This window comes from Vidua macroura, chromosome 8 (assembly GCF_024509145.1).
Source record: "Vidua macroura isolate BioBank_ID:100142 chromosome 8, ASM2450914v1, whole genome shotgun sequence".
Lineage (NCBI taxonomy): Eukaryota > Metazoa > Chordata > Aves > Passeriformes > Viduidae > Vidua > Vidua macroura.
Genome location: NC_071578.1, coordinates 15,804,601 through 15,821,377, shown reverse-complemented (window position 1 = coordinate 15,821,377; position 16,777 = coordinate 15,804,601). Strand labels below are relative to the sequence as shown.

Here is a 16,777-nt window from a genome sequence, read left to right as displayed (position 1 = left end):
CATTCTTTTCTTCTCTCATGAAAAGTATGCTCCTAGTGGAAATCCTGTTTTAACAGTCCTAAACCACTTAGTATAAATCCACGAACCTTAGACCATTATATTTTTAATTGCCAACAGTAGGAATGTACACTTCAATGAACTTCAATGTTTTAACTTTGTCTTTTAGGAGGTTGGTTTGTATATCAACAGAGAAATGAGGTTCATAACAACTGTGGCATTGAAATATATTACCAGACAGACATGCAGAGTACTTCTGAGAATATGTTTTTGGAGCTCTTTTGCCAGATCATCTCAGAGCCGTGCTTCAATACCCTGCGCACCCAGGAGCAGTTAGGTGAGTTCTCAGGAGCGGTGGTGTCTGTGTGCACACGAGCTGTCCCGGTCACGCGCTCACACGAGACCTGAGGAGGAGCTGTTCTCCCCCTGCTTAGTGAATGCCATTTAAAGGACACTTGGTAAATGTAAATCATCTTAACTGCTCATGACTCAGAGAAATTCTACTGTGCACAGAGTCTAAAATAAGAACAAGCAGGCATGATTTTTAAGATGTCTAAAATATCTGAAATCAGCTCCAACTCAAAAAAGTGCGATCACTGTACAGAAAACGTCGTGTTAGGATTTACCAAAAGAAGGATCAGTCCCCTCAATTTCTAGATCTTCTTAAAGAATCAATAGTAGTTTGATGTTTCCTTCTTGTGACCCTACTTCTAGATGCATTGAAATGTGCTGGTGGCAAGTTTTGTATAGAAGTTGGTAGTAACAGCTAAACAGAGAGGGGGGGGAGCTGAGGAAGAACTAGTTTAGTCCAGCACTTCATATTTGCCAAATAATAGAGCTCACAAGACTTAGGAGGAGAGACAGTAGAAATACCATCAAAATCCAGTAAATTTCATAGAATTCTTAGTAAGATTTCTGAGAAAGCTTAGGGAAAAAGACGTTGAAGAGTTAGAAGTTTGCTAAACAGTAGAAGTAGTAACAAGAATTCTTTCAATAAATGGTTAAGCAGTACGAGAAAGTGGGGGAGAAAAGGGGCAATGGTAGAAAAAAAGTCGTCAAATCATTAAAATCAAAACATTCAAATCATCAGAAAATTCAGGATGGCTTAGTTAGTTTACACTTAAAATTTATCAACCGTGGCCAGATGATTTCCAAAATAAACACTGGGAATCAAAGTTCATGTCTTACTTTTGAACAGGAAAATAACAGATAATGGAAAATTTGTGGATGATAAGGTATTAGAAAGACACAGCTAAATGTTACATGTTTCCTTAAAAAAAAGGGAAGAGAAAAAGCAGGGAAATTATAGATTAGTCAGTTTAATTCAAATTCCAGGAAAACATGGAATATATTTTCAAGCTAGTTCTAAATTGATAGAAGGTATGAGAGACTGTTACTGAAGTACCTAGGTGGAAGAACTATACACATTTAGGTACATAGAAGGTCATGACTGGAGAAGAGAGAATAGTTAATTTGGAAAATGGTGTTCTACAGAGCTCTGTTGTGATCCAGTGTTCCATGCTATATTCATCAAAATTCTGGATGATAGAAGAGTGAGGATATTCACTGAATCTTCAGATAATACTAATTTGGGAGAGGCTGCAAGTGTGTGGGAAGATAGAGTTAGAATTTAAAATTAGTTTGACATTTTGGAAACATGACTTGAATGAAGACAAGATGCAATTTGTTAGGAACAGTTTGGCAGGAACAACCAATGGCACAGATACAAGTCAGGAAGCAACTGGCTAGGTAGCAATTTTGTAGAAAAAACTCTGCAGGGTACAGTGGATCAGAAGTAGGACATAAATCAGCAGTGTCATGCTGCTGTGTAAAATGCTGGGATGTATAAATGGAAGCATTCAAGATGTACTCACAGTAATACTCCTAAATTGTTCAGATAAAAACTCTGAAATACTGTAACCAGTTCTGACATAAGCATCAGGAAACTGTAAGAAAACTATAAAACAGCATTTAAAAGACTGAAATGTGATAGAATTTGTAATTAAAAGGGTGAACGAAGACTGTAACCTGATCCTGATGGCAGAATTGCTTTTGTTTTGTCATAGTGTGCCTTATCTTCTCCTTGCCCCTCCCCTAAATTGATATTGACTTCAGTGAAATAAAGATGTTCTAAAAGAATTCAGTGTCACGTTTTGAAAACCTGCATTATTTTATTTATAACACAGAATTAAGTTAGCACAGCATTACCTTCTTGCCAAACATGCTGCATTTGGCAAATTCAAGGCTGTTACGAAGGATTTCTTTTCATTTGTGGCTGTTCTTGTTTTGCCAAGGTTACATTGTGTTCAGTGGCCCACGTCGGGCAAACGGCATCCAAGGACTGCGATTTATTATCCAATCTGAAAAGCCACCACACTATTTAGAGAGCAGAGTTGAAGCATTCCTAAAAACTATGGAGAAATGCATAGAAGACATGACAGAAGAGGCCTTCCAAAAACACATCCAAGCTTTAGCAATTCGTCGTCTAGACAAACCAAAGAAGCTGTCTGCAGAATGTGCTAAATACTGGGGAGAAATCATTTCCCAGCAGTATAACTTTGACAGAGGTAAGACAAATGGTAATTCCTTTAAAACTGAATGCTCTAGTCTGGCTGCATTTGTGACTGTTGAGTGTCATATTCATTTGGGAACAACTTAAACTTTTATACAGCCTATACATAATTTACTGTCTATTTCCTGTGATGCAGTCAGATACACACTGACATTCCTGACAGTACACACATTCATAGGAACCCTGTTTCTCTTTGCATTGTGCAGTTATTTTGAGGGAGTGCTGACAGAGGCAACAGCAGGTATCTTAACTAACATGCAATGTCTCAGTTTAGAGTGGATTTGAAGAAATACTAATTTCTTTTGTTTTTTTTCATCTGTGGTGCTTTGAAGGTTATAGGTTTGTAGGAGACAAAATGAGATCCAGCTTCTAGTATTATTACTGAAAATAGACTGACATTTATTTACTGTGTGGTCCTACATAGTATTTAAGTTGTATTTGTTTAAATACTTCTAAAATTTATTTTAATTTTTAAAAAAATACTGAGATACATTACTAATACTGTTAGACACATTAGTAATACAGTTTCTAACATTAAAAAAAAAAAAATCAATTTAGGTACAGATCAGTTTTTCCTGACAGTTTAATGTCTCGACTCTTATTCACAGCTGTAATTTTCTGTCTTCATGCATAATATGCTTCCTCCATAAAACTCATTCTGTATTCTGTGACTTCTCTTCTGCTTTATGTGTACCATATTGCCTTTCCATGATAGCAAATACAGTCTTTTTGCTTCACGATGATTCACTGAGCTGTTTAATAATGAAGAGTTTTGACTTGTCATCTAGCTTGGTGTAGAGAGAATAAGAACTACTGAAAAGTTTCATGCCTGAGCATAAGAAGTGGAATGGAAACTTATCATTCAAGTACTTTTTTTTGTGTCTGATGAAATAGTGTGGTATTTCTCAGCCTTAAGTGTTTCTGTTTATACCATAATTGGATCAATAGTATCTCTCTGGAATTTCTTACTGCTAAGTCTAGCCATATTTTTAATACCTAAATCTCACTTATTATTTCCCTTGACTTCTATATCTTTTAATTCCCCTCTGCCCACTAGTAATTTTATATCATTAATGATTTTAATATGACTAGGATTGTCAAAATCCGAAATTTGTATTCCATCCTTAAGAAGTGGAAGGATTTTTTTGTTTGTACATTTTAAATATTACTACTTTTACTGTTTTCTCCCAAATCTTACCTAGTTTTCCAAACTGTATTGTTTGTATTTTTATGTATTATATATATATATATATACACAAAATACAATGTGTTGTTGATTTTTTTATTTCCTCCATATAGAACTTCATATTACTTACGGCCTGCATTACAGGCTTGTTCGTTTTCTGTTCTCTTGCACGTGTTTCTTCCCTGATCTTCTTGCTAATCCTAAGAAAAGCAAGAACGCCTACAAGAAACCTTTCTGCTTAAGCAGCAATGATATTAGGTGATTAGTCCGTGACAGTTTAATTAATATGAAGGAATGTAGCAACTGAAGCACATTGTCCCCAGATATCTTAAAGGTGTGACTACTTCTTAAGGGGTATGTAGGCACCATTCCTTGACATTTCTGTAAAAGTATGTCCTACCATCCTGTTTCCTAACTGTGAATAAAAACCATCTATAACCAGTCTGCATTAGATATGTGTAACTGATTTGAAGATAATATACAAGAGTAGGCATATCTATTTTAGCTGTGCAATCGGTATTCTTCAAACGTGCATTTTTCAGTAAGTCAAATCAAATAGACTTATTGAAGTATAATTTTCTGCCAAGGTTCTACTGACATTTTTAGTGAAGCAAGTATTAACTCAAAAGATAACAATGAAAAGCTTTTCATTTGCAGTCAGTTACAGCATCTGAATTTGAAAGAAGTATACTTTGTATAAGCAGGGTGCTAATAACCAGCTGTGATCTGCAGACTTTCTCTAATTTGTACTATTGTTGTGCAGATAACATTGAAGTGGCTTATCTGAAGACCCTGACCAAGGATGACATTATACAGTTCTACAAGGTAAGTTAGTCATGCAACTAAAATGTTACTTAGAACGAGATGGAGGTACAACTGAATCTTATTTGTGCATGCTTTGAAGAGATATACTGACACCTGTTTTAGGTAGATGATAAAATGAATGCAGGTATCTTTTATTTCCTGAATATTACTTAGTTTAATAGCAACTGTAAAAATTGCACAGAATTTTAGGGTTTTGTTGTGGTTTTTTTTCCTTGCTGGCTCTTATTCTTGTTTCATTTATCTTTTCTTTATGAATATAAAATGTGCTGCTCTATGACCAAGCCTGGACAAAATTGCAAAAATTTTTCTTTTATCTTTTTCTTCAACCAGTCAGTGATTCAACTTATTTTACAGGCATGAATTGTGAATGAAACAGATAATTTTAAAGCTTTGTTCAGTGTAAAAGTAAATCAGTAGGGATTTTTGTTCCTCTAATGGTTAGGCAGAGCAAAGGAACAGCATAATGATGCAGTAATTGTACATTTTAACTCAGACGGATATCCAATATAAGTGATTCAAATGTGTCCCTGTCCTGTCCCTGTTATCCCCCCACCAGTATAAAAAAAATTTGGACATCATTCTTTCTGTTTTTTTATATGTAGTAGACAATGGTATTTCACTATATTGCAAAGTGCTTATGGAGTTTATTACTTATGGAGTAGCTGGTAGCTCGGAGAGTTCTTTGGAAAATCAGATCGACTTAATTCTTCAGAATTTATTATTGGATGGAAAAAATTCTGCCCATGAAGAATGATGGGCATTTGTATGTCTGTCTTCTTTTTTCCTCTGCTGGGCAGAGGGGTTCTTTACTTTTAATTTTTTTAATAGTACAATAGCATACATGAAGTCATGCAGCAAATGCAAAGTTAGTAAATGGAATTTCAGTACCTGTTGTTTAATAAATGAGAACTTTTGGATGCGTATGCATATTCTGGGTTTGTAGGAATCTATACTATTTTGCTTACACCAATGCTCAGCATTCCAGAGCAGAAATAACAGGCTAGATTTGTGGGCTAGTCCAGCTGAATTTAATGGTTGTGTTCAGGGTGATGTGCTTCCAGAAGGCTGCTAGGAATTGAAAGTTCTGCAGAGATTTTAGGTTGCATTCCTGGTACTATGATAGTTAATGGCTGAATTTCTATTACTTACAGTTTTTCTGAGTTCCAAGCAGTACATGAATTGCTTAACTTGATGGTAAAATAATTCAAGAGTACTGTATGGATGACTTTTAATAACACTTGAAGGCACATCCCAAAATTCATCCCCCATTTTAAGGCCTAACTTAAAATTTAAATGCTCTCCTTCTTTTTGCTATTTTATAATGTCTAAGGAATACTTCCTACGCCTGAAGGACTTGATATTTTTTACTGTAGGTGCTGTTGGCAGTAGATGCTCCCAGAAGACACAAGGTATCAGTACACGTCCTTGCAAGGGAAATGGATTCCTGTAAGTATTGTGCTGAATATAATATTTAATCAATTTCTGTTCCTGCAAGTCATAGTTACAGATAGCCATGTTATATCTTACAAATCCACTGTAATAAAAACTCAGCTTTGGAGATGATATACTCTTTAGGGGAAAAAAGTGTACTTCACATGGGTGCTTCAGATTTTTTGTTCATTTTTTAGACAAGTTTTTCAGCTTACCAATATTTTGAAGTATGTTGATAATAAAACAATAAGTCCTAAAATAACACTTCTGTTTTCAAGCCAGTATTTTAAAGCAAACATTAAACTTTCTAATAGTCCTACAGGGGAGAAAAACCCCCAACAGGCCCAAAATTAGAATATACAGTTATCAATCCAGTGTGAGCATTTTTTTGCCAAGCTAGCAATGAATGTCCACAATAGTATTCAAGCACCCTCAAAGGGGAAAACAAACAAAAACAAAAACCTCTGGGAATGTCAAATGTTTTATTTAAACTTAAGAAGGTCAACTTTTATTTAGGTTTTGTTTTGAAGTAATATAGATTGGTTGTGCATTCTAAACTGTATTGTTCAGTTTTAGAATTCAAGAAGAAAAAGGCTAGAAGTGTTTCTGGTTAATATGAATAAACTGAGAGGAAAAACTTCTAAGGTTTCGTTTGTAAATCTTTTACCATTTTATACTGAACTTAAATTCCAACGTGCATTTGTTTGCAAAGTCAAAAATATTAAAAGCTTGTCTGTAGTACAGAGAGATGCAGATACTGCGTGCATGTCATGAAAACTCCCTTCTGCCTCAGAAGGATTGGTTTTTATGGTAGTGTAGAAATTACAACTTTGCAGCTGAGTAAGGAAGACTTGCTTCAAAGCACCTTTCCAGTTTTCATGACTGGTAATTGCTAAATAGAAATAGTTCTAAAACTTTTCCTATCTAGAGGAGACTTCTTAAAGTGTAGTAATTGCATTGCCAGATTGGGTATTACTTGCTTGGAATGGTACCTTCCCAATAAAATGGTGAGCTTGCAAGACAACCTGACAAGTGGTTACTTACAGAAATTATAACAAGTCCTAAAACAACTCCCCAATCCTAAATCTTTTAATCTGGCATTTGGCCTCTCTTATGCCACAAAAAAAAAAAAGATACTAGAAATGCAAAAATAAGTTTTGGGGTAATTGAATTGGAATAGGACATGCATGGTTATAGGCAGGGAATACTTGGGCTTGCTGTCCAGATTTTTGGTACCTGGAGAAACCTGTACACTTCTATAGGCATGTCCTTATCAAATGATGTGCTGTTCTTGCACTGCTCTTGTACGTACCACTGGCATTTGCTACTGTTCTCATAATTTGTACTGAGAAGCAGTTTTAAGTATTGACTGATCAACAGATTAGCAATTTTTATTTCTACACTGTCTTTATGTGTGAGTAAAATGAATAAAAGCCACTGCCTCAACTCATGTTTTCAGATAAAATAATGAATTAATATCTGTATTTCTACAGACAGACTTGTAATATAAAAGCAAAATGTTTATAAAACCTTATTTAGTCATACTTTAAATTTAAATATTTCAATTTTTTTACTTCAAATATTTAAATAAAGGTGCTTTGTTTAGATACCTGTCTTACAAGAGAAAACAATTTATCAGTTATGTAAGAGATAGTCATTAAATTATGGTCCCAAATTAATTTTGCTGATGTTAAATAGGCCCTGTTGTTGGAGAATTCCCATGCCAAAATGATGTGAACCTGGCACCAGCACCACCACTACCACAGGTAAAAAGAAACAACACACAAAAAAATTCTTAGCCTACATTCTTAATCTAGAGACTCTAGATTCTTAATCTGAATCTTTTGTATCATTAAATAATAGGGAGAAACAGACCTCTGGAAATTGTTGCTGTCATGGGGCTGATGTTTTAGCTCTTTTGTACATGCATTTTTGTCCTCAATAATAACGGGGATTTTCCTGATTTTTCTTTTTACCAATTTGACCATTTTCCTTGATTCTCTTTAGTCCTCTGAAACGAAAGCTAATAGTAGTAGTAAACTGCACTGGGTATCTGCACTGTGGATTAAATACAGGTGATTATTGTCTGCAAATACTGATTTCTATATGATCAGATGAATCAGGTGTCAAGATAGAGATGCATATGCATCAACAAATTTATCATCTTTGTTTAAAAAAACCCCAAACAACCCACCAACCCCAAAGCAACAGCAAAACCAACTACTTGGTCATTTTCTTAAAGTCTAAAATATTAATGCACATTCCTGTCAATGTGTTTAATTGAGGAGGAAACAATCTGGCAAATTCTGTTCATACAGTATTACAAATTTCTCTGTGGTTGGATAGGACAGCACTGGGCCCTTACTGGACCTTCAGTGACTTTTCTTGAAGGATGGCAGTGTTTGTCTCAACAGGTGATTTAACTTTTCATAGTGTGGTAGGTCTGTGTTCTTCATCAGACCTTACAGGTGAAATAATTGCCATGAGCAGAAATTTCTGTATGAATAGTATGAGGATATATTAGCCATTATGACTGAAATATTAGCTTACTTTGTTACTACATCTAAAAATAATAGTGCATAGAATAGCTATTGTGGTTATGATCTTACTCTGATGTTCAAAGGACAGGTTGGGTGCTCTGAAGTAGAATGAAAATGAAAAGATCAGCTCTGCATTTATTGGAGATTCTGATGTTATTAGCAATGCAGTTGCTGCATTATAGCTGTTTGAAATGATATAATTATCAAATCAGTTGTTTAATAAGAAGTAACATTGTGTTTTGGAGGTTCCTGTAATGTAATAATGAAGTATGAATCACTAATATTGTAGAAAAGAGCAAGACAGGTATATTTATATGTAGCTGTAGCAGCAGTTAAAATTAAAAGCAAGGAATTTGCCACTTTTCTGATAAAAGATACTGAGCAGACTTTTTCTTGCAGCCAAGTGTGATTGAAAATATGACAGAATTCAAGCGCAGTCTGCCGCTCTTCCCACTGGTGAAACCACATATCAATTTCATGGCTGCAAAACTGTGAAGAACCCCAATGGATGAAGACATGCAAATGATCAGTACTGACATGGTTTCAGGGGACTTTGTGATGAACAAAATTATTAAAGATCATTGGGATAAATGGTTCTGTTCATTATGGAAGTCCCGAATTCCTTCTTGGTTCATTTGACATTAGCTGTGTGTTAGGGATAGAGGGTATATAAAAATCAGTTGTGGTCATGTGTCATTTATATTACAGACAACCTGTTAAAAACCAAAATCAACTGAAACAACAATAATAAAAAAACTTGTAGATGCAGTATATTTTTAAAATAACATATCCCTTCAGAATTTCATTTTGATGAAATAACCCTCCAGAGCAAACAAAGTTGCTTGAAATGTGCTTGTTACTCCTGAAAAACACTGTTTAGTATCCCAATAATTATTTTATTGGGATTTGGAGGGGGTGAGATAAGTAAGTCCTTTTTGGGATGAGGTCAACAATTTTTATTGAAAATAGAGACTTTCACATTTTTTTGAAGTGACGTGTTGAATGATACTTTTTTAATTGATCCGCAATGCAACCAACATATTTTCTATTTAAGTTTTATGAAGACCAGTGGGGCTGAAAAAAAGGAAATTTGACAACACAATAATAGGTGAGAGAATTGTCTTAATGAGAATAATTGAAGATAAGGGCATGATTTTAATCTTTCTATACAAATTCGGGGACATTTTATATTAAAACTAGTAAAATGCTGGAAACACTTTATTAGTGCATCTTACTTTTGTTAACAAAGTGTTGTCCCAGTCTCTCTCTGTCAACATCCTGTTCAGTTTTACAGCATTACTGTGAACTGTCCATTTGGTATATCAAATACTTTCTTTGGTGTCATTTTTTGTTTTCAGTTGCATATGTGCTGATGGAGAATTCAGTCTGTTTTGCCTCAGCTGTTACGTTGAGTCTCAGTCCAGCAAAGCACTCAGCAGTGAAAATACCTTTAAAAACACACGTGTTCTTTACTCAAGAACAGATGCATGTCAAATAGAGGCACTCTAATGAGTCAGATACATCATTATTTTGATGCCTGTGTGGGTCCCTCTTGTCCTTCAAGAAGGTGTTTGTGACAGTGCAGTGCTGGGGCAGCAGTGTTACAGCACATCCTGTGCTTCAGGTTACATCACAAAGGGTTTGCTCCTGCTGCTGGGAAGAAGGCTGTGCAGAACTCAGAAGGATCAAGAATTATGCTGAAATAATGTTTATATTTATATATATATATATATATTCTATAACGTAGCAAAATGATAAAACAGTATAAGGTGTCTCACCAACTTTACTGACTTCTGCAGAGTGGTCTTGTGCTTGGGACAGCACCCAAATCAGAAAAGGCAAGGAGTATGAAGTTCTCCTACCTCTGTAATACATAAAAGAGATGTCACTTAGACAGGAGAGAGTTTTATACTGAAGGTATAAAATCTGCTCATCAGAGGTGTTAGTGAGAATTTGTTTCTTACTAAAAGAGCCTGAAAGTAATGCCCTGATGTGACAGGCATGTGTGTCAAACATCAGAATCCTGGTGTAGTCAATAGAGCTGTTCTGTGATTGAATCATTGTGGGTTCTTACATTGGCTCTGAGGCCAAATGAAATGAATGCTTGACAGGGAAAGGGCCTTAAGTTGGGTTTATTTGAGAGTCTCTTCTAACTGAATAAATATGGTGCATTTAAAAGTTGTTTTAAAGGTTAATGGTACATGTTTCAGTATCTTTTTAATAAATTCACTGAGAGTTTGTGATGTAACCTGTTGCCAAGGAAGGCCACTAGCATCTTTTTTAACCTGATGAAGAGTAAAAAAAAAAATAAATACAGACTAAACAAAACCAGTAAAGATGTCTCTGCTCACATTTTTCATGGATCCTCCACATGAGGATTTTTGCCCTCTTGCATTTCACTTTTGTTTATAGTTTTCCTTTAGTAAAAGTATTTGTATTATATATAAAGGTTTTGACAACATATTATAAAAATATATATTTTGGGATTTAGTATTTAAACATGCCACTCTTATGGTGAATATAATGAAATGGCTCCTATTGTGTGTAAAAATAAATATATATATATATATTCATGGAAGTACTATCAACTCTTAACAGATTATATAAATAAATTGGAATAGAAGAGTATATAACACTCAGCTCACAAATCATGTTTTCCAGGGGAAAAAATGTATATCCTCAAAATTCTGTGACTGGATGTGGAAACCCATGTAGTTTTCCAGCAACTCTTAATTGCTTTTAAGTGTTCTCCAGCATTTTACAGTTTCTGAGTTTGATATAGCAGTAAATTTTGATAAACTCAGGCATACTAATGGGTTCATTCTAATGGATCCAAAGCTGCAGTGTCTACAAGCAATAAAGAACTACCTAGAATACACTGTAATTCAATTTTAGTGCTTGTTAATTAGTTTATGTAAGAAACCATAAATTATTATTACATAACTGTAATTTTTGCAAGTGCTATTTTAAGCAGTTGATGTGGAATTGGGTGCATGTGACACAGCCAGTATGACAGAGTGCTAGAGTTATTCTGTTTACAATAAACAATCTGAATTTAATGTTTGGAGTTCTTAATTTGTTTCATTTTAATTTTTGCATACTGGTAATGTTACATCTATCAGTCTGTGCATGTTTTTTATTAGACATTAAATGGGATTTTCTGCTATCCAGCTGGACTAGTTGAAGCCATTAAATAGCATTGCTGCAGAAGTGCTCCCAGGCACTTCTCGGGGAGTTTCAGAGGACTTCCCCATGTGGCATCCCATACCTCTTAGGTAGATCCACCTCTGCTGCCCTCTAAGTGTATGAAAAACTTAGTAATATAAAAGTAGAAATATTTGCACAAGACAGAATTTTAATTATCAATTCTGAAACTGTAAATTTAGGACATGGCTGCAGCCAGACTGAATCTTGACTAGTGCAGCTTTATAGTGTTGGTTTGGAGAAATTACTTTGCCTGGTCATTTTCTTTGTTCTATGCACACCAAAAGACTGCATTTCAAAAGGTTAGGAGTGTGTGATTGTTAAAGTAGTAAATAATGTCAACTCTGACAGCATAAAGATACAAGTCAGCAGGCCCTCCTGCTCTTCTGAGCGGACTCCTTGAAGTAATACATGACAGTGAGCAGCCTTAAGAGAGACAGGTTTTGTCCTTGGCACTGGGAAGAGTGGCTGGTACTCTCAGGGGGGAAAGAAATTCCAACAGCCCACCTGGAAAATAACTCATCCCCAACACCAGGGCTTTGTCCACTCCCAGTTGTTAGGGGTTGGTGTAAGTCTTGACTTACTGACTTTACTGTCTTAAAAAAATGAAGCTATCCAAATCTACTTTAATACTGTTAGCCATAAAAGAATGCTTGAGCTTGTTCAGTTTATTTAAGCCCTTGGATGTGAGCAGCCCTTATTGATAATGTGTTCCACAGTGTAATCATAGCATCTGCAAAAGTGTTACACACCTTTTTAACTTCATTTATTATTATCTAGCTCTTGTTTTAAAACAGGATCAGCAGAATTTTACCTTTTCTTTCCTACTTAACTGGTTAGTGTGCTTTTACTGTAGGTCTGCTGTAAAGTGAAAAAACATCTTTTACATTTTTGTACATTTTTCCCATGTTTTTTCAGTAGGTGACCATTGAGCTGACATGGTCATCCACAGTGACACTGAGGCCTTTGCTTGAGCTCATACCTACCGTGATGCTCAAATCCAGTTCTGAAATATTTGGTTTGCAAGTCAGTTTTTAATATTGTTGCTAATACAAGGCACCTCTGGGTATTTTAAAGCCAGAAGAGATCAGAAAGTCAGGCCCCTTTTGTACCTTGGAATTTTAAAAGAAGCCTGGCCTATATAGATTTTGCTGAAAGGCTTTTATTTGAAACATTTCTATTTACCATTCAAAGAATATAAGTTACAGTATGTGATGTGGGTGGAATATAATGGTAATGGTGAAATTTGAATTGCAGTTCAAAGGAACAAAGTGTGTAAGGCCTAAGGCCCAGGAGATTGTCACAATTAAATCAACTTATTTGAACTCAAGCATGTAAACAGAATTTAAGAAAAATATTTATGGCTTTCTAAATTAACATTTCTAAGCCCAAGTGCAGCATTAAAAGATGTAGACATCACACTGATGAGCATTTGGCACTGTTAATTTTTAAGGCTGTCTTTAGTGGTACAGTGCAAAATTCCCGATTAAATTACTTGACTGTGCAATGGATGGGGGAATATAAAATGGATGGGATTGCTCCAAGTGCAAGGAAGTGACCAGGCTTAGCCTTTGGGAAACTCCAGGGAGAGGCATCCAAGTTCAAATCCTGCATCTTCCTGAGGATTTGCCACCACTTTACTGGGTGTTAGATGTGCTTCCTTCTGCATCGGATTTCTGTTACAGATTTTCACTGTCTGCTCAGCTTCCTTTTCAAAAAGGGAAACAAGGAATTGTGCTACTTGTCCAGTGACTACCAAAGGCATGTAGAATTTCACTGGAGCAGCAGCTAGAACTCAGGACCCTTTCCAGCCCTCCCCTCCACCCATACACAGAACTGGGTGTCCTGTGGTACTTGTAGGCTCAAACACACATCTGCTCTGGTGGGGAACACTTACAGAATCAGCACAGGTTCCACAGAAGGGAATGAGGAGGTCCTCAGCCTATGTTAGTAACCTGGAAAGTGGGAAGGATAGGCTAGGGAAGAATCTAATAGAAAATGGAAATAAGGTTGATGTTTTGGTAACTTCAGCTAACCACTGTGTTGTGTATAGAAAAGCATATATTTAATATGAATTCTGTTGTAAAGGATGGACTCCTGTGATGGCAGAGAAAGAAGAAGAGCTATTTGTGAATTCCAGGCAGATGTAGGAGACCAAAATTAATGCATTTTAGATGGTTAAGGCTGAGTCATTTCAGAGCATGTGCAAAAATGGTATTGTGGGGTATTGAATGTAGAAAATCTGGTTGTGCAAATGTCAGTGAAAACTGAGGCAGCCCTTTGAAAATGAGATTTTAGATGTGATGCCTTTTAATGTACAGAGATCTTAGAAATTTCCTGAATACTACTAAAAGTGGTGCACTTGACAGGGCAATGTTGGAACTAGTTTAAAACACCAGAAAGTTTCAAGAGTCTGAAAAAAATCTATGCAAATAATTCTGTTCACAGATTATTTCCAGGTAAGATTGTAGGAAGAGAAAGTAATAGTGACAATTCTGTGTCATTAAATGTATTTTAGGAACACAGGAATCTGTATGTATAACTGGATCTGTCATCTCCACAAGCTGATTGTTTAGTTCTGCTATTCTGTGTGTCACCTTCAAAGGTGGAGATGGCCCTGCTCACCTCGCCTTGCGTGACATCTTCCTGGCCAAGGCGAGGTGAGCAGACACTGCCATTGTCACACCAGCCCAGAGACACACTGCTGTCCCTTTAGCAGTGGCACACACTATGTGCAGGCAGCATGCATGTGCCCTAGGATATTTTTTCTGTGATTAGAGTTTGTCTTCTAATCCTGGGAAGCTTTACCCATGAAGTTAAACAAAGATGGCATTTACTGCATGAAGAGCCACCCTGAGCTGCTGCTGGAGCTCAGCAAAGTGGGAGATTTAAGCAAGTAAAACTATTGCAGAAATAATTTGAAAGCAGGTGCTACTCAACTGCAGCAGGAGACATCTGCTGATGTATGCACAACATGACTCTATTGCTGTGAATAAGCTCAGAAAAATGTACCTTATGCAGCCTTTTCCTGGAAGTAGGAAGAGTAGAATATTTAAGAGTGGAATAGCTTGTAGGCTCTGTGTAACTTGAAGAATGCATATATAAAGAATGCTTGTAGTTTGGATTGTCCACTTGAGTTTAAATGTCAGTAATTGTTAGTTTAAAGATACTATGAATGTGAAAATGCAAAAGATTGTATTAAGCTCAATGTATACAAAGTGTAAGTGTGAGCTGGGGTGCTGGCCCACACTGTGAGCCACTTCATAAAAATAATGTTGAAATGGAAGATAATGCATATGAGTTGCATGCCATTTTGCACTTCTTGTCTGATAATCATGTCTGTCTGTCATGTCATTATGTAAAAATTATAAATTCCTGGGGAAAGAGGTCATGTTACTCTGTGAACTACCAATGCACAACTGTGGCACTGTACAGCTAATAATATGTGTTAGGCTTTTTTTAAATGTTGAATTGAGTAATTTAGAGTTAAGACCTTAATTTCAGGACACCTTGTAGTGTCTAAAGAGTCCTAAGTTTCTTTGAAAGCAACAGAATAAAATTATCAAAATTTCTCATTGACTTTTTTAGCTCTACATTCTCTACCCAACAGACACCAAAAAATTAAAGGCAGTTGAGATAATTTATAACTAAATCCTTAAGCTGGCCTGACAGCTGGAGTAAATGTGTTGCCTTGTAGTGGATTGATAGCCCTAGATTATGGAATATGTATATTTTAACAATGGCTTTGCATAAACTCTTGGCTAGTCATTTAAAATAATCTTAAATACTTTTTGAATAGCTAATAGTCCTGGAAGTCTTGTAACATTCATGTTTTTCTTTTGATCTGAGATCAAAATATACAGGATAGAAATATTACACAAGTATCTATATATAGATACATTCTTTCTTGGATAGAAATAATCAGAGTCCCATAGTTTCATTGATTGTTGGACTGAGCTTCAATTTGGCAGTGATGTCACAGAGATCTGTGACAGAGACATGTTACAAAGATGCCAGAGGAGCTGCCTTGCTAATCCCCTGGAGCCACCATACAGCATGCAAGCAAAACAATAATGTCTGTCTACTTTTGTGAAGTATGCATTTGTAGTGTAATGAATCTGGCACTTTTTCTTAAGCTGAAGTAAATAATAAACCTTCTCAAAACTGTGTGGAAAGATTTAATAGATCTGGTTGACCAGCAGCTCAGCAGAAGCAATTGTTCAGAAAATGGACTGCAGCTCAAAATGAAAGCCAAGTGTCAATTTATGTGTATCATAAGTAAGACTATAAGGGATAGCACAGTCAATAAATTATTCTACTTAGGCTGGTGGTAATTTCTGGTACACTGAACATGCTGAGGTGCCCCCAGCAGCCATAGCAGAAATGGCCTGGCAAGACCGTGCACAGTCCTGGTGCTGTGGCATTGCAGGAGAGAGTGCCCAGTTCAGGGAGCTGTAATGAGGATGGAGAGCACTGCAGTGCCCACAGAGCCACAGCAGCTCTGCAGTGTTTGTGATGTCTCTTCCTGGTCCTGAAAGTGAGAATGGCCAGAGCTACCAGGAGAGGAGAGTGATCCTGCCTTTACTGGCCCCTGGCAATCTCAGATGCTTTGGGCAAGTGTAAAGTTCTGTTCTTGAGCAGCAACTACATCGAATGACATCTCCTTACTCAGCAGGTCTTTCCTTTGGTTCGATTTAATGTTACATGTTGCTGCCTTTTTCTTGTCAAAAAGGAAGTTCAATTATATCTCCTCTTTTGCAGTACTTATAGTGCATTAATCAGTGCTATTTCCAACCAGTTACCTGTGCCTGCAGGTAACAGATGTGCCTGAGTATTTGAAATTGCTTGTCACATCTAGTTCTTCATCTTTGAAATGAACAACAGAACTGGGTGTTTTATTTATGGTGATGCAAGAGAGTGAAAGACCTAAAGTATGAATTTTTGGGTCGCTTGTTGAGTCAGAGCTGGCACTTCCCAGAATATTTTTGAAAGTCAAGTAGAAGTGACTTATTGGACAGTAAT

General features: G+C 36.2%; 1 protein-coding gene across 6 annotated transcripts in view; it reads left to right on the top strand.

Annotated features, from left to right (window-relative positions):
- The window catches only part of IDE (insulin degrading enzyme), a 52,901-nt gene extending 41,291 nt beyond the window's left edge, over positions 1-11,610 (top strand). For all 6 annotated transcript variants that reach the window (XM_053984407.1, XM_053984406.1, XM_053984402.1 and 3 more), the window contains 6 exons: positions 167-334; positions 2,292-2,564; positions 4,519-4,580; positions 5,954-6,026; positions 7,710-7,777; positions 8,951-11,610. In XM_053984407.1, the coding sequence (XP_053840382.1) occupies positions 167-334; positions 2,292-2,564; positions 4,519-4,580; positions 5,954-6,026; positions 7,710-7,777; positions 8,951-9,046 (740 nt within the window). In that variant the 3' untranslated portion in view covers positions 9,047-11,610. The remainder of the gene's footprint in view (positions 1-166; positions 335-2,291; positions 2,565-4,518; positions 4,581-5,953; positions 6,027-7,709; positions 7,778-8,950) is intronic.
- Positions 11,611-16,777: the final 5,167 nt, after the last annotated feature.